The following is a 22,024-nucleotide window of genomic DNA, read 5'->3' as shown; positions in this document are numbered from 1 at the left end:
GGTGTTGAATTAATCAGCCCACTAACTTGGCACTAACCGACCCGCCAGTGTCAACTAGCTCTTTAGGAACGCCAACCGCTAATGTCCACTAGTGCGCTAATGGACATTAGCGCGCTAACGTCGCCAACGGCCAATCAGACGCCACGGCGGGTCACATGGTCACAGGCTGGAGGCGACAGAGAGAGAGAGAGAGAGAGAGAGATCCTCTGTTCATTTGTTTGTGTGTCTTGTGTCCAGCCTCTTCAGTCGACATGGAGCGTACTTTCGTGGCCGTGAAACCCGATGGCGTGCAGCGTGGTCTCTGCGGCGAGATCATCAAGCGCTTCGAGCAGCGGGGCTTCAAACTGGTTGCCGCCAAGTTCGTCCAGGTAACCATGGCGACCGGCTGCAGAGAAAAAGAGCCGGTCAAGCCGTACTGCCCGTCTGTGGCAGGGGCGGGGCCTAAAGCTGGGTGGGGATGGGGGCGGGGCCTAAAGCTGGGTGGGGACGGAGGGCGTGGCCTAAAGCTGGTCAGGGTGGGAATGTAACGCTGTGGGCGGAGCTTTCTTTTCTTGGCAATGTTACTTAAACGAATCATTAGAATTAATCATGAGATTTGTCGTCAACTATCAGTCGTTCATTGTTAAATAAACAACCGATGGTCTGGTAGAATAACGCTGACTCATCAGTTCTGGAAGGTGACCGAGGTTGTTGTGGTGTTTCAGGCCTCTGAGGACCAGATGAAGAAGCACTACCGGGACCTGAAGGACATGCCCTTCTATGCTGGACTCTGCAAATACATGTCCTCCGGCCCCGTCTTCGCCATGGTAACGCACCCGTCCCTCCCTCTCTCTCTCTCCCCCTCTCGTTCGGCCACTTCATGACCGACCCCTCAGGTCATTTATAACAACTTCACCGGTTTTACCAGGCTGGTTTCTGTTGGATCCGTCTAAAGGATTCCTGAAGACTCCTGTAGAATTGGCGGCGGCCGCGGCGGGCTCTGATTGGCCGGCTCGGTCAGCTGACAGGTGTGGCTGTGTTGCAGGTTTGGGAGGGCCAGAGCGTGGTGAAGCTGGTGAGGATGATGCTGGGGGAGACCAACCCCGCCGACTCCCAGCCCGGCAGCATCCGCGGAGACCTGTGCATCGACATCGGCAGGTGAGCCGGGGACACGCTGACGCAAGCTAGCCCGTTGCCGCCGCGTTCTGCTCCACTATTAACTCGGTACTCCCCCCCCCCCCAGGAACCTCATCCACGGCAGCGACACCGTGGAGAACGCCAAGACCGAGGTCGGCCTGTGGTTCAAGGCCGAGGAGTTCGTTAACTGGACCCCCGCCGTGCAGCCCTTCCTGTACGACTAAATCCACCAACCGGAGAAAAAACCACACCCAGCTGGACCCCCCCTCCCCCCCCCCCCCCCCCTCTCCCCCCCCCACTCCCCCCCTCTCCCTCCCCCCCTCCCCCGCAGTCGATCCTCTGACTTCGTCGTCATCCATGAACCCACAACATGTCACACTGATCAATAAAGTGTTGTCATGGTAACCACGCACTGTTGCTGTCACTGCTTGGCCCTGCTTGCGGCCGTTAGCGGCCGTTAGCGGGCGTCGCGCCGCGTAGCAGCTATAGAAATGTCCGCCACTTAAAAATGCTTAGCGGCCGTTAGCGGCCATTAGCAGCCGTTAGCGGCTGTTAGCGGCCGTCGTACCACTTGCAAAAAATGCTTAGTGCTGTCCAAAATAAGGCGTTAATTTAATGAATTGATTTGAAACGTTTATTTCGTTCCAAAAACTTTAACGTAATTAATGGAATTTGTTTACGTCTGGTTTTGTTTGTTTGTTTTGCATGAGCGTCTCTTGACTCCAGAGAAACGCGACGCCCACTGGGATCATGTGAAGGCACAAAGTTTCCCTTTAAAAGTTTCCTGCCGGCTGACTGAGAAAGTGAAAGTCATTAGCTTTACTTTGAAAAGCCGAATTTTTATTTACGACCAAGTTAATTCTGCAGCTAAACCGCAGGTTGCCATGTTGGCTTTTAAACATTTAAACGTCTTTACAATCATGCTGCCAGAAAATTGCACGTCGCAGTAAGTGCTTCAACGAAGGCCGGCCTCTCAGGACGGACCTCCGTCACAAAACCATCACAGACCAGACTCACGTCCCCCGGGACCAAATAAAACAAACAACAACAACAAAAACATGCAGTAACTTCACCAAAGCTTGAATCGTCTCCTGTCCCGTGTGACACATATAAAAACATCACAGACGACACGGCAGGAAGCTGCTTCCACTTCCTGTCAGTACAAAAACACACGTTTCTTCACAGCTTGTCCAAAAAAATCCTCCGTAGAAACTTTTTTTTTTTTTTTTTTACCAAATCGGTTTATCGTCCACACGACGGCACCACGATACAAAGAGTCACACGTTTAAAAAAAAGACGACAAACACGGACGAACAAGTCTCTTTATAAACGGCTCCACGAGTTTAAAAGTCACAACATCCACATTTCAGATTAGAAAAGACGAAACACACTGAAATGTGATTTTAGGTTCTAAAATAGATTTTTTTTTCTTTTCTTTTTTTTTTTTGCACCGTTCTTTATTTTTTTTGTCGTTTCTCGACTTTCTCCGTCCGTCTCTGGTATTTTGGACGTGCAGCAGCTCTCAGCTGCAGATAAATAAAACATATGAGTAGAAGTCTGATAAAACTGTCTCCGTTAAATAAATTCTGTAGAATCAACCTGCTGTGTGTGTGTGTGTGTGTGTGTGTGTGTGTGTGTGTGTGTGTGTGTGTGTGTGTGTGTGTGTGTGTGTGTGTGTGTGTGTGTGTGTGTGTGTGTGTGTGTGTGTGTGTCGTGGTGGCGCCCCCTGCTGTCTGCCTCCAACACTCACAGCCACTGTGTGGCCGCGGCAACGTGAAGCCCTGAAACCACAAAGCGTCGTTTGTCCCGAGGCGTTTCCAGGAGAGACTTTGAACACAGTGACCTCAATTTATTTGTTTACATATGTTTGTGTCGTTTCCCTGAGTTGTTTACTCAGACGGGTACTTGTTTGTTTGCTCCTGTAGTTGTGTTATTTCCTTCTGGTGTTTAATCGTTTACTTGTGTTGTTTACTGCTGTAGTTATGTTGTTTTCTTGTTTTGTTTACTGCTGTAGTTATGTTGTTTTCTTGTTTTGTTTACTGCTGTAGTTATGCTGTTTTCTTGTTTTGTTTACTGCTGTAGTTATGTTGTTTCCTTCTGTTGTTTACTGCTGTAGTTATGTTGTTTACTGCTGTAGTTATGTTGTTTCCTTGTTTTGTTTACTGCTGTAGTTATGTTGTTTTCTTGTTTTGTTTACTGCTGTAGTTATGCTGTTTTCTTGTTTTGTTTACTGCTGTAGTTATGTTGTTTCCTTCTGTTGTTTACTGCTGTAGTTATGTTGTTTCCTTCTGTTGTTTACTGCTGTAGTTATGTTGTTTACTGCTGTAGTTATGTTGTTTCCTTGTTTTGTTTACTGCTGTAGTTATGTTGTTTACTGCTGTAGTTATGTTGTTTCCTTGTTTTGTTTACTGCTGTAGTTATGTTGTTTACTGCTGTAGTTATGTTGTTTTCTTGTTTTGTTTACTGCTATAGTTATGTTATTTTCTTGTGTTGTTTACTCAGGTAATTATCTTGTTGTCTTGAGTTGTTTATTCTCGTAGTAATTTATTTGTGTTGTGTCGTTGACTTGTGTAGTTGTCTTGCTTACTGCTGTAGTTGTCTTGTCTCTTTGTGTTGTTTACTGTTGTAGTTATGTTGTTTCCTTGTCTTGTTTACTGCTGTAGTTATGTTGTTTCCTTGTGTTGTTTACTCTTGTAGTCATGTTGTTTCCTTGTGTTGTTTACTGTTGTAGTTATGTTGTGTCCTTGTCTTGTTTACTGCTGTAGTTATGTTGTTTCCTTGTGTTGTTTACTCTTGTAGTCATGTTGTTTCCTTGTGTTGTTTACTGTTGTAGTTATGTTGTGTCCTTGTGTTGTTTACTGTTGTAGTTATGTTGTTTCCTTGTGTTGTTTACTGCTGTAGTTATGTTGTTTCCTTGTGTTGTTTACTGCTGTAGTTATGTTGTTTCCTTGTCTTGTTTACTGCTGTAGTTATGTTGCTTCCTTGTGTTGTTTACTGCTGTAGTTATGTGGTTTCCTTGTCTTGTTTACTGCTGTAGTTATGTTGTGTCCTTGTGTTGTTTACTGCTGTAGTTATGTTGTGTCCTTGTGTTGTTTACTGCTGTAGTTATGTTGTTTCCTTGTGTTGTTTACTGCTGTAGTTATGTGGTTTCCTTGTCTTGTTTACTGCTGTAGTTATGTTGTTTCCTTGTGTTGTTTACTCTTGTAGTCATGTTGTTTCCTTGTGTTGTTTACTGTTGTAGTTATGTTGTGTCCTTGTCTTGTTTACTGCTGTAGTTATGTTGTTTCCTTGTGTTGTTTACTCTTGTAGTCATGTTGTTTCCTTGTGTTGTTTACTGTTGTAGTTATGTTGTGTCCTTGTGTTGTTTACTGTTGTAGTTATGTTGTTTCCTTGTGTTGTTTACTGCTGTAGTTATGTTGTTTCCTTGTGTTGTTTACTGCTGTAGTTATGTTGTTTCCTTGTCTTGTTTACTGCTGTAGTTATGTTGCTTCCTTGTGTTGTTTACTGCTGTAGTTATGTGGTTTCCTTGTCTTGTTTACTGCTGTAGTTATGTTGTGTCCTTGTGTTGTTTACTGCTGTAGTTATGTTGTGTCCTTGTGTTGTTTACTGCTGTAGTTATGTTGTTTCCTTGTGTTGTTTACTGCTGTAGTTATGTGGTTTCCTTGTCTTGTTTACTGCTGTAGTTATGTTGTTTCCTTGTGTTGTTTACTCTTGTAGTCATGTTGTTTCCTTGTGTTGTTTACTGTTGTAGTTATGTTGTGTCCTTGTGTTGTTTACTGTTGTAGTTATGTTGTTTCCTTGTGTTGTTTACTGCTGTAGTTATGTTGTTTCCTTGTGTTGTTTACTGCTGTAGTTATGTGGTTTCCTTGTCTTGTTTACTGCTGTAGTTATGTTGTGTCCTTGTGTTGTTTACTGCTGTAGTTATGTTGTGTCCTTGTGTTGTTTACTGCTGTAGTTATGTTGTTTCCTTGTGTTGTTTACTGCTGTAGTTATGTTGTTTCCTTGTCTTGTTTACTGCTGTAGTTATGTTGCTTCCTTGTGTTGTTTACTGCTGTAGTTATGTGGTTTCCTTGTCTTGTTTACTGCTGTAGTTATGTTGCTTCCTTGTGTTGTTTACTGCTGTAGTTATGTGGTTTCCTTGTCTTGTTTACTGCTGTAGTTATGTGGTTTCCTTGTCTTGTTTACTGCTGTAGTTATGTTGCTTCCTTGTGTTGGTTACTCAGGTAATTATCTTGTTGTCTTGTGTTGTTTATTCTCGTAGTTGCGTCGTTTCTTTGTGTTGTGTCGTTGACTTGTGTAGTTGTCTTGTTTACTGCTGTAGTTGTCTTGTCTCTTTGTGTTGTTTATTCATGTACTTGTTTGTTCCCTCATGTGGTCGTGTTGTTTCATGGTGTAGTTATGTTGTTTTCTTGTGTTGTTTGTTTGTGTGCTTGTTCTTGTTGTGTTGTTTACTTGTGCAGTTATTTCAGTGTGGTTGTTTTTTCCCCCCTTGTGTTGTTTATTTGTGTGCTTGTGTAGTTTCCTTGTGTTGTTGTTGTTGTTTACTCGTGTAGTTGTGTTGTGTTTACCGGTCCTGTCCTCGCCGTGCGGGCTGCCCTCGGGCTCGACGGACGCCGGCTGGGCGGCCATGTTGGGAGCAGGGGGTGATGGGTAATCGGGCAGAGTCTCGTTCTCGTCCCCCGACAGGCTCCGGGACAGGTGAGACAACCTGTCCACCATGTTCTCCACCGCCCCCTGGAGGTCATCTGCAGGTGTGACACATGGATTTGATGCGCTGCTCTTCTGTCTCGACGTGACGGAGGAGACAGACGAAGAGGCCGTCGTCTTCATCACTGCCAAGCAGCGTCTTCCTCTTCATCGTCTCAGTAGTCTTCCTCAAGCTGTGCGTAAAACAAACCCAGACCGCCTTCCTTCTTAAAATGTCCTTAATGTGACGGAAAGCTATCAGCATTAGCGGTTAGCATCCGTCCACACTTCCTCTCAGGGCGTCGTCCTGCCGCCACAGGTCAGTCCAGGTACTGCAGGGTCTTTAATCTGACAGGATCAATTGTTGTTATATGAATGGTTCCTGCTGCACAGCTTCATGTTCAGTGTCACAACAGAGGAGGGCAGGTCTGGTTTCCCATCAGCTTTATTATCAGATTGTGAGAAAAGTCGAAGAGGAATCCGGCGACCACAAAGTTTTAAAGTGAAACTTTAGAGACGCGGAGAAAGAAAGAGCCACTGATTCCACCAAACGAGACATTTCACAATAAACGAACCTCCATCTGAAGAAAACCAACGGCAGAAGGTCTAGATTCTGGATATCATGATCAAGGTATTAATAGGAGTATTTTAGAGTAATATGTGAGTATTTGGGAGAGTAATATATGAGAACTATGTGAATATTTCCAAAAGCTGAGTATTTATAGTTGTATATATATATATATTTTTTGGTTTTGTTTCTTTCTTTCAAAGTTGAGTCGACTTCCTTTCAGCCAATCACAGATCCATGATGTCATCGGGGTTCTCTGCGTCGTCGCTCGTGACGCTGACGCCCGTGGTCAGCCATCTTTGGACGAGAGGCGATGCAGCTGAGACGAGACAAAACAAACATGAATAATTTACATCCGTCTTCATTTGTATTTACTGGACACTGTTGTTCTTAATCTAGTTTAGTCAGGTCCATTGTTTTCCCCACCTGTCGCCTGTTGTTGTTGTTGTTGTTGTTGTTGTTTTTTCTTCTGCTTGTCCTTGCTCCGCTCCCTTCCCGCCGCTGACATCAGCATCGCCGCCATCTTGCAGACGCTGATCCGCTCCTTGTGGCTGCCGCTCCCGCTGCCCGTGCTCCTGATTGGCCGGTCGCTGCTGGTGATGACCCGCCCCCCGGTGCTGTTGACCCTCCCTGACCCTGATGACCCAGTGACCCGGCCTCCGGCCGCCCCGCTGATCCTCTCCTTGCTACTGCCGCCCGCGCTGCCTCTGGACCCGCTCCCGGTGCTGCTGGTTCGATGTGCCGCCGCCGCCGCCGCTGCGCTGTGCAGCCACCCCCCAGGGAGCCTGGGACTCGCGGTGAAACTCTTCCCTGCAGGACTCTGGGCTCTCTGGCTCACCCGGCCGGGCTGCCCGGGCTGACCGGGCTGACCGGGCTGCCCGGGCCCTGCAGAACTGCTCCTGTGTCCCCCTGAAGAACCGTAAACGGGTTTGGTGTCCACGCTGCCGCTGACCCTCTGGCTCTCGACTGGACTGGTGAGTCGGCCTCCGCTGCCCAAACTGCTGCTGCGCTTCATCGCCCCTCTCAGCCTACGGCCGATACTTCCCAACCTCGATCCCTTCGCGGTATAGCTGCCCGGCGGGCTGATCACCCGGTGCTCCGAGCTGGGAGGACCACTCAAACGTCCACTTCCTCCGTAAACCCTCCACTCTCCGCTGCCACTGGCAAACCGCGTGGATCCCGGGGGGCTCAGCGGTAGGTGCGGGGCGTATCCCACCGATCCCGGGGGGCTCAGCGGTAGGTGCGGGGCGTATCCCACTGATCCCGGGGGGCTCAGCGGTAGGTGCGGGGCGTATCCCACCGATCCCGGGGGGCTCAGCGGTAGGTGCGGGGCGTATCCCACTGATCCCGGGGGGCTCAGCGGTAGGTGCCGGGCGTATCCCACCGATCCTGGGGGGCTCAACGAGAGCTGCGGGGCAGATCCCACCGATCCTGGAGGACTCAGCGAGAGTTGCATGGCGGCTGTCGGGTGGCCGTTCCCCTCTGGTCTGCGGGAGTCGTGGCTGCCGGCCCGACGTCCACCGGCCCCCCCGTAAACAATCAAGTCACTGCTGCTTCTTCTTGCGAACCGGCCTGTTTCTGGCGGGCTCATCGGTCGCAGGTGTTCTGCGCTCTGCGTCTGGGCTAAACCTTCGTTGCCTTTGTGTCCAACTCCTCCTCCGTAAACTATCCATTCGTCACTACCGCCGCTGGGTCTCCTTCCAAACCTCCCTGTTTGCGGCGGACTCAGAGATCGCAGGTGTTCTGTGCTCTGCGTCTGGGCTAAACCTTCGTGGCCTTTGTGTCCAACTCCTCCTCCGTAAACTATCCATTCGTCACTACCGCCGCTGGGTCTCCTTCCAAACCTCCCTGTTTGCGGCGGACTCAGAGATCGCAGGTGTTCTGCGCTCTGGGTCTGGGCTAAACCTTCGTTGCCTTTGTGTCCAACTCCTCCTCCGTAAACTATCCATTCGTCACTACCGCCGCTGGGTCTCCTTCCAAACCTCCCTGTTTGCGGCGGACTCAGAGATCGCAGGTGTTCTGCGCTCTGGGTCTGGGCTAAACCTTCGTTGCTTTTATGTTCAACTCTTCCTCCGTAAACTATCCACTCCTCACTACCGCCGCTGCTTCTCCTTCCAATCCTCCCGGTTTCTGGTGCACTGGTCCCAAACTTTGAGATGCGTTCATCGTTCCCCTCATTGGCCGGAGTTCCTACACCATCCAGGCTGCTTTTACGTTGTAGCTCCCTTCCGTACACTATCCACTCCCCACTCCCAAACCTCCCTGGCCTTGGCTGGCTGGTTGAAAGTGGAGACCCTTCTGATGAGATTTCATTGGTTTGTCCCAGGTTGCTTCCATATACTGTCCACTCCCCGCTGCCCTTCCTGACCCCTCCGGTTGTTCCATCGCTGGCCCTGATGTTCGTACTCCTTCCTGCCGGCAGACTGGCTCTGGTTGCAATGTCACCTTCCCTTCTGTCCAGTTCTAGAGAGCCTCCAGCTGTTCTCACAGGTCTACGATACAGACCTTCAAACCCCAGCTGTCTCTCTTTGTCTGTGATGATATTCTGGATGTTGGAACCTCCAGACCCCAAAGCTCCACCACTGCCTCTCTTCTTCAGGCTGCTCTCCTGATGGATTGATCTTTTGAAAACATTTGGGGTCATGTTCCTTTCCTCAAATACGTTAAATTTGTCCTCCCCCACAGTGTCTGGTCTTTTGTCCGCTTCAGGTACAATGTTGTTTTCATCTTTAGTGGACAAGATGTATTTCTCGACAGGCCTCACGAGTGCATTTGCCTCAGTTAGGCATGCATCATCATCATCTTCATCATCATCTTCATGCTCATCACCATCATCATCATCATCGGTGTCGTCTTCTGGAAGAACTTCCACGGGACTCAGGTAGGTCTGCGGGTCACGCGGGCTAAGAAAAGTCTCTGGATCTTTTGGCCTATCTAGACTCATAATATCTGTTCCGACAGAACAAAGCGTCGGGTCGTTCAGGCTCGTGGGCACATCAGCTGGACTCAGACTCGTCTCCAAACTAACTGCCTGGTTTTCTGATTCCACGGGTTCTCTTGGGCTCAGTTTGTCTTCTCTTGAGTAGAGACTCAAACCTGTTGACTCCTGTTGAGCTGGCCGTTCAACCGATTGCTTGTCTGACTCAGCGGAGTCGGTAAAGCCGTCCCTGGAACCTCTGGGCTGCTCTTCTTCTTCTTCTTCTTCTTCTTCTTCTTCTTCTGCTTCCACTTTAACCTTCACATTGTCTGAACCTGCACTTTGATTCTCTTTGCTGTCTGAGCCAACAGACGCATCTTCATTCTCCAACAGCTTCTCTTTGTTCACTGCCGGACTTTGCTCCAATTGACCCACAGTCAAATCACTTCCTGTTTCTTCTTCTTCCCTCTTTCCTTGTCTTTCTACGTCCTTGTTATCTACCCGAGTCTGAGCATCAGCTGGGCTGAAATGTGTCTCTGTGAGAGTCAAACTCTCTGCCGGACTCAGGATGACCCCGGAATCAGATGTACTTGAAGACATTTTTGACTCCTTCACAGTTGTTAACACGGTCTGATCTGACGGATCCACAGTCTCACTGTGCTCCTCCACCAGAGTCGTCTTTAAGGTCTCCTTGTCCTCTGCAGGAATCTTTTCAACAGTCTCATTATCCTTTGCCAAAATTGTCTTTACAGTCTCATTGTCCTTCTCTGCAATAATTGTCTTTACAGTCTGTTTTTCCTCCTCTGCAGGAATCTTCTTGACGGTCTCTTTGTCCTCTGCCAGAATTATCTTTGCAGTCTTGTTGTCCTCGGCAGGAATTGTCTTGACAATCTCATTGTCCTTTGCCAGAATTGTCTTTACGGTCTCGTTGTCCTCTGCAGGAATCTTCTCCAGAGTCTCATTAACCTCCTCTGCTGGAGTCGTCTTTACAGTCTCTTTGTCCTCTGCCAGAGTTGTCTTTACAATCTCTTTGTCCTCTACCACAATCGTCTTTACAGTCTCTTGGTCCTCTACCTGAATCGTCTTTACAGTCTCTTTGTCCTCTACCACAATCGTCTTTACAATCTCTTGGTCCTCTACCTGAATCGTCTTTACAGTCTCTTTTTCTTCTGCTGAGATTGTCTTTATTGTCTCTTTGTCCTCTGCTGGAGTTGTCTTCACAGTCTGTTGGTCCTCTACCTGAATCGTCTTTACAGTCTTTTTGTCCTCTGCCGGAATCGTCTGTACAGTCTCTTTTTCTTCTGCTGGGATTATCTTTATAGTCTCTTTGTCCTCTGCTGGAGTTGTCTTCACACTCTCTTTGTCCTCTGCCGGAATTGTCTTTACAGTCTCTTTTTCTTCTGCTGGGATTATCTTTATTGTCTCTTTGTTCTCTGCCGGAATTGTCTTTACAGTCTCTTTGTCCTCTACTGGAGTCCTCCTCACATTCTCTTTGTGCTCTGCTGGAGTTGTCTGTACAGTCTGTTTGTCCTCTGCAGAAATCGTCTTTACAGTCTCTTTGTCCTCTGCCGGAATTGTCTTTACAGTCTCTTGGTCCTCTACCTGAATCGTCTTTACAGTCTCTTTGTCCTCTACCACAATCGTCTTTACAATCTCTTGGTCCTCTGCCGGAGTCATCTTTAGAGTCTCTTTGGCCTCTGCCAGAGTCGTCTTCACAGTCTCTTTGTCCTCTACCGGAATCGTCTTTACAGTCTCTTGGTCCTCTTCTGGAATTGTCTTTACAATCTCTTTGTCCTCTGCTGGAGTTGTCGTTACAGTCTCTTTGTCCTCTGCCGGAATCGTCTTTAGAGTCTCTTTGGCCTCTGCCAGAGTCGTCTTCACAGTCTCTTTGTCCTCTGCCGGAGTCATCTTTAGAGTCTCTTTGGCCTCTGCCAGAGTCGTCTTCACAGTCTCTTTGTCCTCTACCGAAATCGTCTTTACAGTCTCTTGGTCCTCTTCTGGAATTGTCTTTACAATCCCTTTGTCCTCTGCCGGAGTTGTCTGTACAATCTCTTTGTCCTCTGCTGGGATCGTCTTTATAGTCTCGTTGTCCTCTGCTGGAGTTGTCTTTACAGTCTCTTTGTCCTCTGCCGGAATTGTCTTTACAATCTCTTTGTCCTCTGCCGGAATTGTCTTTACAATCTCTTTGTCCTCTGCCGGAATTGTCTTTACAATCTCTTTGTCCTCTGCCGGAGTTGTCTGTACAGTCTGTTTGTCCTCTGCAGGAATTGTCTTTACAGTCTCTTTGTCCTCTCTCTGGATCATCTTTATAGTCTCTTTGTCCTCTGCCGGAGTTGTCTTTACAGTCTCTTTGTCCTCTGCCAGAGTTGTCTTTACAGTCTCTTTGTCCTCTACTGGAGTCCTCCTCACATTCTCTTTGTCCTCTACCGAGATCGTCTTTATAGTCTCTTTGTCCTCTGCTGGAGTTGTCTTCACAGTCTCTTTGTCCTCTGCAGGAATTGTCTTTACAGTCTCTTTGTCCTCTACTGGAGTCCTCCTCACAGTGTCTTTGTCCTCTCTCTGGATCATCTTTATAGTCTCTTTGTCCTCTGCCAGAATTGTCTTTACAGTCTCTTTGTCCTCTACTGGAGTCCTCCTCACAGTGTCTTTGTCCTCTCTCTGGATCATCTTTATAGTCTCTTTGTCCTCTGCCAGAATTGTCTTTACAGGCTCTTTGTCCTCTACTGGAGTCCTCCTCACATTCTCTTTGTCCTCTGCCGGAATTGTCTTTACAGTCTCTTTGTCCTCTCTCTGGATCATCTTTATAGTCTCTTTGTCCTCTGCCGGAGTTGTCTTTACAGTCTTTTTGTCCTCGACTGGAGTCCTCCTCACATTCCCTTTGTCCTCTGCCGGAGTTGTCTTTACAGTCTCTTTGTCCTCTGCAGGAATCGTCTTCACAGTCTCTTTGTCCTCTCTCTGGATCATCTTTATAGTCTCTTTGTCCTCTGCCGGAGTTGTCTTTACAATCTCTTTGTCCTCTCTCTGGATCATCTTTATAGTCTCTTTGTCCTCTGCCAGTGTTGTCTTTGTAGTCTCTTTGTCCTCTGCTGGAATTGTCTTCACAGTCTCTTTGTCCTCTGCAGGAATTGTCTTTACAGTCTCTTTGTCCTCTACTGGAGTCCTCCTCACAGTCTCTTTGTCATCTCTCTGGATCATCTTTATAGTCTCTTTGTCCTCTGCCAGTGTTGTCTTTATAATCTCTTTGTCCTCTGCTGGAATCGTCTTTACAGTCTCACTTATTGACTCGTCAGACTTGACTAAACTCTGATCAGATGTTTGGACACTGACTACAACTTCCATGCGTTCATCGTGAAGCGGGACACTTGTCTGAGGGACGGACGACCTCAGTCCTCCAGAAGCCGTTGCGGTAGCAGAGGTTTTGAAGTTCACCTGAGCTGCCGACTCAACGTTTGTCTCGGGACGATCCGCCTTCACCTCCCTGCTTTCTTTGATGACGTCCACTCTGTTCACTTTTAAACTCTCTACGCTCTCAGTTCGACTCTCAGACCGACCGCCGTCCTCTTGGACTGAATCGGCCATGTTTGGTTTGCGTTCAGTCGCATCGGTCACAGCCGGACTGGAACTGAGGACGTCTCCTGTCTCCACCACTACCTCGCCACGACCATCTTCAGTTCCTTTATCTTTGTCGTCCAACAGATCGTCGGAGACTTCAGACATCTTGACTGATGCAGGAAACACTTTCCCTTCTTTCGCTTCTTGTGGAGTTTCTTGTCTCAGAACGTTGCTGCTAGCACGAGTGAAGCTCTGAACTGAAGCTGAAATCACAGTTTCTTTTTGTACGTCTGCAGCTGAATGCTTGTCGGTATCGATTATTGACTTGTGTGTCACCAAATCGAGCTTTGGCCTTTCGTAAGAAACCATTTGTTCAACCTCGACTTTTCTGACGTGAGAATTTTGTCGTTCTCTCGGCGGATCAAAGGTGTGAGAAGGTTTGTTGTCGGAGCGAACAGCGGCGGATGTCCGTGGCTCAGACGCTCTGACATCGGCTCGTCTGTCTGATTCGTTTGCCTGAGACGGAGCCAATGATGGGTTCTGCTGGCCGGCCAGGTTCTCATGACTGCTGGATTCCCACCCTGTTCTAGATCGAGCTGTCTGGAAGGAGTAGCTCTGGTTTGAAGCGTTACTTGATATGATTGCCATTTTCTTCGGTGGGATGTTGTGACCGGCGGGACTGGAGAACATCTGGACCAGGTTGGTTCTTGGGGTTCCTCCCCGGACAGCCTCTAACGGGTTGACCGCCACGTTTCCACGTCTGACAGTAAAACAGGAAGCGGCTGGTTTGGAGTTGAGGTGTAGAACCGAAGCCCTTTCAGGAGACAGGAAGAAAAACAGCGCGAACAAATCAGAATCCATCCACAACAGTATTATTGTGTTTTCTGTCAATTGAAGGTCTCTCTGCCGGATTTGATCCTCTCTCACCCCTGGTGGCTCAGTGAGTCAAGCAGCCTCATGTAGTCCTGGATCTCGGCCTCCAGTCGGCTCTTGACGTCCAGCAGGACCTCGTGGTCCTCAGCCTGCTGAGCTGCAGCCCGAAGCACCGAGTCCAGGTCCAGACAGAGACGGTCTGCGGTCTCCTGCAGGGCCGTCAGCTCCGCCACAACGTTCTCCGTCTGCTGGTGGCCAGCGGCCTCCAGCATGGCGTTCTGCCGAAGACAGGGACGGCGGCAGGTGGAAACACCAGGGGGCGACTTTTGTGATTCGTGTGTTATTAGGAACCATAAAAGATAAAACTTTAAAGTGAAAGTCGCATGATTCTGCAGCCGGGATGTTGGGGGTTAGGGTTAGGGTTAGGGTTAGGGTTACCCTAACCCTAACCCTAACCCTAACCTCTCACAGCTCAGGGTTTGGCCTCACCTCCATCTGCAGGTGCTCCAGGTCTTCTGTCAGGTGTGTTGAGGTCCTCCTCAGATGCTCCAGCTCAGCCGCCTCCGGCGACTCGGCCAGGTCAAAGGTCACGTCGGGAGCCTGCAGTATGGCCTCCTCGACGGAGCACGCCTGAACACAACACACCTGCTCACACGATTCCCGCTCTTCATTTTTTTTTCTCAATAAGAGCCCCGGAGCCTACCTCGGTCCAGGATTCGGCGCTAATCCGTCTCAGCATGTCCAACTGCTGGATCAGTTCCGATGACTCGGCAATCTGCATCGCCACGGAAACGCCCCCGGATACCTGGTTCAGCAAAGCCTGCTCGTCCTGATGGGTTCACACCAGAGAGTTACCTGTAACTGTTACCTGTGTGCATCATCTCGCCGTCACCTGTCGGCGTTACTGGCGTGTCTTACCTGTAGGTGGCGCTCCTCCAGCTCCTGCAGCTCCTGCACCTGTTCTCGCAGCACCTCCTGCAGCTCCGGCAGCTTGTGGCCGTTCAGCACCTCCTGCAGGTACCGCAGGTCGCTGTTCTCCGCCTCCACGCGGTTCCACTGCTGGCGCTCCTGCTCCGACCTGCTCACACAGCGGGGGGGGGGGGGGGGGGGGGGGGGCGTCGTGGTTCATGTGCGCCTCGAGCGTGTTTGTGGGCGGGGCTTAGGTTGCGTGTGGGCCTACCTGGCGTTCAGGTCGGAGATGGCGAGTTCGGCGGCGAGCAGCTGGAGGTTCAACTGGGCCCGAGCTGAGAGACAGTCCATGATCTGTACGAGGGGGGCGGGGTCACACAGAGGGGTGTGGTCAGTGCTCCGGTCGCCCTCCGGACACAGATCACAGGACTGAGAATCAAATCTGGATTTTATCATCGAAATCTGGACCCTTAGAAAAACGTTTTTCTAATTTATGTGCTTGTTTGAAACAGGGAATTTCCGATTCTGAGGCACTTCAAACTTACGGCGTGTGAACTGCAGCCCGCCCCCTACTGGCGGAAGCACACGACGTCCTTTTCAAGTGAAAACAGGAACCTTTCATTGTAGTTTTAGTGTCCGTTTCCACGGCAACGGTGCTCAGAGCAAAAACCAATCCATGTCTCCTTGGAACTCGATGTTTCATTTTACAAAACCGAACGGCAGCACCCACTAGTGGCCAACGTGCCATTTCTGTGTAAATGGACGTAATTTTTAAAGAAATTTGCTGAAATTGCAAAGACGTGGCGTTTTCACATGAAACGCAGTTAAAATACACAAAATACACACATCTGATGGCTTTTCTGTTTTTTTCATCGAAGCTACTGGAGACATGCAGGAATGGAATTTTAAGCCGCTGAAGCCTTCAGGATGTGAGTCAAACGTACGAGTTTGTCGGCTCAAGCGGGATCATTTCCTTTTGTCTGTCATGAATGGCGTTAAAGTAAATAATTTAATTCTGACATTTGAAACTTGTGCAACCTGTTTGACCTTTAAAGTTCACTGAGCGCCGTCAGGACATAAATCTGTTGACAAGAAGAGAAAAACAAACCACTCCATCGCAAACGTTTAGTAGAAATTAGCGATAGTGGTAAAGTTTCCTGTATTAGAATCCCCCCCCCCCTCCCCCCACCCGACCCCTTGACCCCCCTACATATAGAAAAAAACATTATTTCATAAACAGCAATTAAAAAACCCGAGACATTGCTTGTACTAAATCAAATTTGGATTATAGCTTATGTGTCTCTTTGTTGTTGTTGTTTTGTTTATTGTAATATTTCGGAATAAAAAACAACTTCAGGGCAGCGTTGGCGCGTCGAGTCATAATAAATGTATCTGTTCATGTAAAATAGAACACGTGAGGCTAAAATACAATAAGATAAAAAAAAAAAAAAACTGGGTTAAATTTGAATGAAGTGCAGAGCGAAGCAGAGGTCTGTTGCCATGGCAACAGCAGCAGCCTGGTGCTCTGATTGGCCTGTTCCTGACCTGCTCCTGCAGGAAGGAGGCGCTCCCCAGGAGTTGGTCCAGCTCCGTCACGGCCGTCGGGCACCTCCTCCTCAGCTCCTCCTGAATCTGCTGCTCCAGCCTCTGATTGGTCGCCTCCAGAAGCTCCACCTTCAGCCAACCAATGACAGGAAGCCGTTTCAAAAAATCCCATTCAGAAACTTTTGGTGAGGTGAGAAGAGACGCCATGTGACTGCAGATCAGCTGTGACGTGAGCTCGTCTCAGACAAAGCTGGCCGTGGCGTTCCGCAGGGTTCTGTATCAGGACCCACAGCGTTCACATTGTACACCTAAACTTTATCTACGTCACTTTATCTACGTCACTTAATTGACCACTTGTTAGGACTGAACCCTGCACTGCCAACACTGGTAGTATTTTTTACTATAGTATGTTTATTGTACTTTATTCTACACTTTGCCCCCCCCCCTCCCCCCAATCATAGTTTAATTTCCTTGTATTTCATCTTACTGTATATTTTGCTTCCCTTAGAACTTATTATACTTTATTATAGTTTGTGATTTTTATCTTATTTCTTAGTCCTATTTTATTTTATTTACTTATTATTACTCTTACTGTAAATACTTTTGGTCCTTAGAGTTCTTGATAGTCATTATATATAAGATTCCTCTATTCTTATCTAACTGTTTGCACATTTCTTGTCTTTCCTACTCATGAGTCCTTAAGAGCTGAATGGAACAAGTACATTTCTCCTTTGAGATCAATAAAGGCTTATCTTATCTTATCTTATCTTATCTTATCTTATCTTATCTTATCTTATCTTATCTTATCTTATCTTATCTTATCTTATCTGATCTTATTTTATCTTGTCTTGTCTTGTCTTGTCTTGTCTTATCTTATCTTATCTTATCTTATCTTATCTTATCTTATCTTATCTTATCTTATCTTATCTTATCTGATCTGATCTTATTTTATCTTGTCTTGTCTTGTCTTGTCTTGTCTTATCTTATCTTATCTTATCTTATCTTATCTTATCTTATCTTATCTTGTCTTGTCTTGTCTTGTCTTGTCTTGTCTTGTCTTGTCTTGTCTTGTCTTGTCTTGTCTTGTCTTGTCTTGTCTTGTCTTATCTTATCTTGTCATATCTTATCTTGTCTTGTCTTATCTTATCTTGTCTTGTCTTATCTTATCTTATCTTATCTTATCTTATCTTGTCTTATCTTATCTTAAATATCATCACCGTTGTGTCTACTGGTACGCAGATGATATGAAAGTCTATTGATCTATTAAACCAGAAGTTACTGACCTACTTTCCTGCTCCTCAGCTCAGACACATAGAAAGTCGTCATATTTGGCCTCTGCAGAGCAGGAACTGACAAGAACCGGCAGGACAGATCACGTCACTCTAACATCGGCTTCCCTTCACTGGCTTAGAGTCAAAAATCTAGAATAGAATTTAAAATCATGATTTTAACTCTGAACCACCAGGCTGCTTCATATCGGAGCCCTGGTTCCTCAGAGTCCTGGCTCACTGGAGGTTTCTACGGGTTCTTAAAGGTTCTCATGTGGAACCGGCTCCTGGTGTCAGGTAGAGCTGGTCCTCCGGACTCCGGATCATTTCTAGTTCTACCGCTGTAGGTTTAGACTGATGTTACATTAATGATGGAAACGATCTCGACCTCTCTGACGTGTTGTATCTATAAAAAGCACCCAGACCCTGGATCAGCTAACGTTATTAATATAATTTACACTGTAATAAATGGAGGAATAAGAATCCCTCATACAACTGTTTTAAAATCACTTTAGACTCTATTTTTCATCTCTTAAAAAAATGTCACGTGCAGTTTTCCCAAAAAATATCCAAAGATAAGTCTCTTTCTCTTTTGAGTTAATTTCATTGTAAAAGCCCGGATTCATAAGTTTGTGATTGTTTACCTGTATTAGTTTGTTTCTGCACATTTGACTGTTTCTCCACTCTTGTATTATTGTTTGTTTGTTTGTTTGTTCTATGTTTGTTTGTGATTGTTGACTGCATGCTGAGCCACCACTGAGTTTGTGAATGTTCTGGTTCAATTAAAAAAAAAAACAAAAGCAAACCTTTTCTTTAAATAATGAAAATTGTTTTGTCACTACGGAAGAGGATTAGGGCCACTGTGGAAAAAAAACCCTGAGTTCTGACTTTATTCTCAGAATTCTGACTCTAAACTCAGAATTCTGACTTTATTCTCAAAATTCTGACTTTTAAACTCAGAATTCTGACTTATTCTCAATATTCTGACTTTTAAACTCAGAATTCTGACTTTATTCTCAAAATTCTGACTTTATTCTCAAAATTCTGACTTTTAAACTCAGAATTCTGACTTTATTCTCAAAATTCTGACTTTTAAACTCAGAATTCTGACTTTATTCTCAGAATTCTGAGTATAAAGTCAGAATTCTAACTTTATTCGCAGAATTCTGACTTTTAAACTCAGAATTCTGACTTTATTCTCAGAATTCTGACTTTAAACTCAGAATTCTGACTTTATTCTCAGAATTCTGAGTATAAAGTCAGAATTCTAACTTTATTCGCAGAATTCTGACTTTAAACTCAGAATTCTGACTTTATTCTCAGAATTCTGAATTTAAAGTCAGAATTCTAACTTTATTCTCAGAATTCTGACCTTATTCTCAGAATTCTGAATATAAAGTCAGAATTCTAACTTTATTCTCAGAATTCTGACCTTATTCTCAGAATTCTGACTTTTAAACTCAGAATTCTGACTTTTAAACTCAGAATTCTGAGTTTAAAAGTCAGAATTCTGAGTTTAAAAGTCAGAATTCTGAAAAAAAAAGCCAGAACTCATGTTTTTTTTCCATAGTGGCCCTGATCTTCTTCCGTATGCCGCCTGAGGAGATTCGTCTTGTTTTGTTTCGGACACATGCGGAGAGATCAGGCTGCTGCAGCGCCCCCTGCTGGGCGTCTCTACACGTTCGTATCAAAGCGACTGAGTGAAGTTCGGAGGACCTGGTCTGTCCGTCCTCGTGTCCTCTGGCTGCTCACGAGGCTGCTGAGGATCACTTCAGGTGTCACAACAGTTTCCTGAGGTTTGAGGTGAGGACGTCCGGAGGGTGCGGCTCCATCAGCCTCTCTTGTCTTCTAACAACCGTCATTGTTCTTGAACCAGCTCAGGTATTTAGGCTGTTCTGTGTTTTGTCCTTTTGACATCAGTGGTGGTGGAGAACCAGCACAGCAAGTTAAATCAAACATGTATTTAAAAATAACAAAAAACACCTCTATTTTAGTATTTGTGTCGAAACGTCAGAATCATTATTATCAGTATTGTCTGAATCTCTTATGTGATATTAGTGAATGTTGTGTGGTTCTGGATGCAGTTTTCCTTTAATAATATTAAAGGTAATATGATTATCAGATTAGACAAAACATTCAACATTAAATTCATCTCTCAAACTACGGAAGAGGATTAGGGCCACTGTGGGAAAAAACCCTGAGTTCTGACTTTTTTCTCAGAATTCTGACTTTATTCTCAGAATTCTGACTTTTAAACTCAGGATTCTGACTTTAAACTCAGAATTCGGAGTTTATTCTCAGAATTGAACTCAGAATTCTGATTTTTAAACTCAGAATTCTTACTTTGAACTCAGAATTCTGACTTTATTCTCAGAATTCTGACTTTTAAACTCAGAATTCTGACTTTAAATTCAGGATTCTGACTTTAAACTCAGAATTCTGACTTTAAACTCAGAATTCTGACTTTTAAACTCAGAATTCTTACTTTGAACTCAGAATTCTGACTTTATTCTCAGAATTCTGACTTTTAAACTCAGAATTCTGACTTTATTCTCAGAATTCTGACTTTTAAACTCAGAATTCTGACTTTATTCTCAGAATTCTGACTTTTAAACTCAGAATTCTGACTTTTAAACTCAGAATTCTTACTTTGAACTCAGAATTCTGACTTTATTCTCAGAATTCTGACTTTTAAACTCAGAATTCTGACTTTAAACTCAGAAAAAAAGCCAGAACTCATGTTTTCTTTCCACAGTGGCCCTGATCCTCTTCCGTACTCAAACTCACAGTTCTGAAATCATTGTATGAAATCAGTGACTTTACAGTTGAAGGACGTCAATATTCTCAACTCATGAAAACATTTTCCTTCAAATTTCTCAATCTTAGAGAGTAAAAAGTTCTTTTTTTTTTGGACTTGCCCTTCCTCGGACGCCTTACCTGCTGCAGGTACGAAGCCAGCCTGGAGTTCAGCTGCTGCAGGGTCCGTTTCTCTGGCGATGGACTCCCGGCGGCGTGGCGCGGAGCAGGAGCCGCGCTGTAATGCACCGTGGTGTAATGCACCGCGGTGTAATGCACCGTGCTGTAATGCACCGTGCCTGCAGCCCCATGCTGCAGGGGGTGACCCGCAGCGGCCCGGGGCGGCTGGTGAGCGCGGAGAAGCTGCCAGGGACTCATCGTCCAGCCGCACCGCTCACCCGCTCACCCGCTCACCCGCGCAGAGGAAACACTCTTCTCCTGCTTCTCACTGCTGTTTTCTCCCTCTTCTCACGACCTCTTCCTCCTCCTCCTCTTCCTCCCCTCTTGCATCTCCTTCCCGCCGTGCAGCGCTGGCCTCCCGCAGGCCTCCCGTGTCTGAGGCGCCGAGCCTCGCAGCCTCGGCTCTGCTCTCTCAGGCGTGTCGCAGTGGGTTGGGTCTGAGGTGACCTTATAAAAAATAAAAGGGAGTTTTAAAGAACAGGTTCCGGCAGGACGGCGTCCCGACCTGCACGCCGCCGTCGTTCCTGAAGGCGACTCAAGTTCGCACTCGTTCCAGCAGGTGTGCGGGATTACAGCGAGCCGAACAGCGGAGGCCCGGACGCCGCCTCCCGGCGAGCCGCGCCGCACCGCAAGGAGCAGGAAACCCTGCAGGGAGCGGCGCCTGTAAAGGTCAACGGATCGTCTGTGTGTCGATCTGCACTCACACGTCTTATATACCTCTTACACCAGGGGCGTCAAACTGATTTCAGTTGAGGAGCCAAATCCACCCTGATCTGACCTCTGACCTCTGGAGGCCCGACAAGTCCAACATCACGCGTTAAACTGCAGATATGGACAAATGTCAAAGTATTTCCTTCTTGTAACTGCAACAATTTGCCAGTCTATTCTGAAATATTACATATTAAAGGAAATCAGATATTATTATATTTGAAAAAAAAAAAAACCTCAGTCACCTTATCTGGATATTAGATTTTTATTCGGGATTAAAACAATTTGTCATCATCTGGAAATGTGTTTGACTTTACGTGTCTAAAGTCTCATTCCACATAAGTTGGACTCGTTTTATTGTGAAAGGGGTTGCGTCATGTGACCTCCACAGATTGCATTAATGTCGGGAGTCAAATTCTGACCAGGGGCGGTTTTAAATGTCATTTTTGCCAATCTGGTGTTTTTAGATCAGCCTCTGTCAGTCTTCATTTTTATACTTTAAAAAATAAAATCACATGGCGGCCGGTCAGATCGTCTGGCGGGCCGCTTCTGGTGTTGGTTTCACGTGGGACAAACTTTCTCATCCAAACATCAATTAAAACAAGTTCAAAAGAAGTATTTGTGCCCAGGGGAGTATTTAACAGTTGGTCTGGGGGGGGAAATGATTTGTTGCCTCGTTGTTTTCACACTGTTCACTGGAGATTCTCTGTAACGTGTGTTTGATTCACGCACATTCATTCAGTCTTTCCTCAAAGGGATTCATATTTCTGCTGTTATTTTCTACAGCTCACACAAATTTCTGAATTCTGCCTCCGACTGGATGTTTTGACGAACAGGTGAACTGATCTACACGCATAAATGGAGCAGTGTTTTTCAACCTCTGGTGTTTCCTCCAGATCTCGTCAG

At 46.4% G+C, this 22,024-nt stretch overlaps 2 protein-coding genes across 2 annotated transcripts; one reads left to right on the top strand and one right to left on the bottom strand.

Annotated features, from left to right (window-relative positions):
* Positions 1–208: 208 nt before the first annotated feature.
* Positions 209–1,524, top strand: LOC308141274 (nucleoside diphosphate kinase B-like). The gene is made up of 4 exons (XM_080511364.1): positions 209–368; positions 705–806; positions 1,025–1,137; positions 1,223–1,524. The coding sequence occupies exons 1-4, from the start codon at positions 252–254 to the stop codon at positions 1,338–1,340; spliced, it is 450 nt and encodes a 149-aa protein (XP_080367490.1). The 5' UTR covers positions 209–251; the 3' UTR covers positions 1,341–1,524.
* A 4,707-nt stretch (positions 1,525–6,231) lies between these two features.
* Positions 6,232–20,763, bottom strand: LOC308141240 (uncharacterized protein). The gene is made up of 9 exons (XM_080511323.1): positions 20,372–20,763; positions 16,167–16,295; positions 14,893–14,975; positions 14,631–14,790; positions 14,416–14,541; positions 14,202–14,342; positions 13,767–13,990; positions 6,797–13,653; positions 6,232–6,689 (listed from the first exon to the last, which is right to left on the bottom strand). Exons 1-9 carry the CDS (start codon positions 20,606–20,608, stop codon positions 6,598–6,600), a joined length of 8,049 nt encoding a protein of 2,682 aa, XP_080367449.1. The 5' UTR covers positions 20,609–20,763; the 3' UTR covers positions 6,232–6,597.
* Between the last annotated feature and the right edge of the window lie 1,261 nt (positions 20,764–22,024).

The sequence above is a fragment of the Blennius ocellaris genome (genome assembly GCF_963422515.1).
Source record: "Blennius ocellaris genome assembly, chromosome: 16".
Taxonomy (NCBI): Eukaryota; Metazoa; Chordata; class Actinopteri; order Blenniiformes; family Blenniidae; genus Blennius; species Blennius ocellaris.
This window is presented reverse-complemented; position numbering and strand designations above follow the sequence as displayed.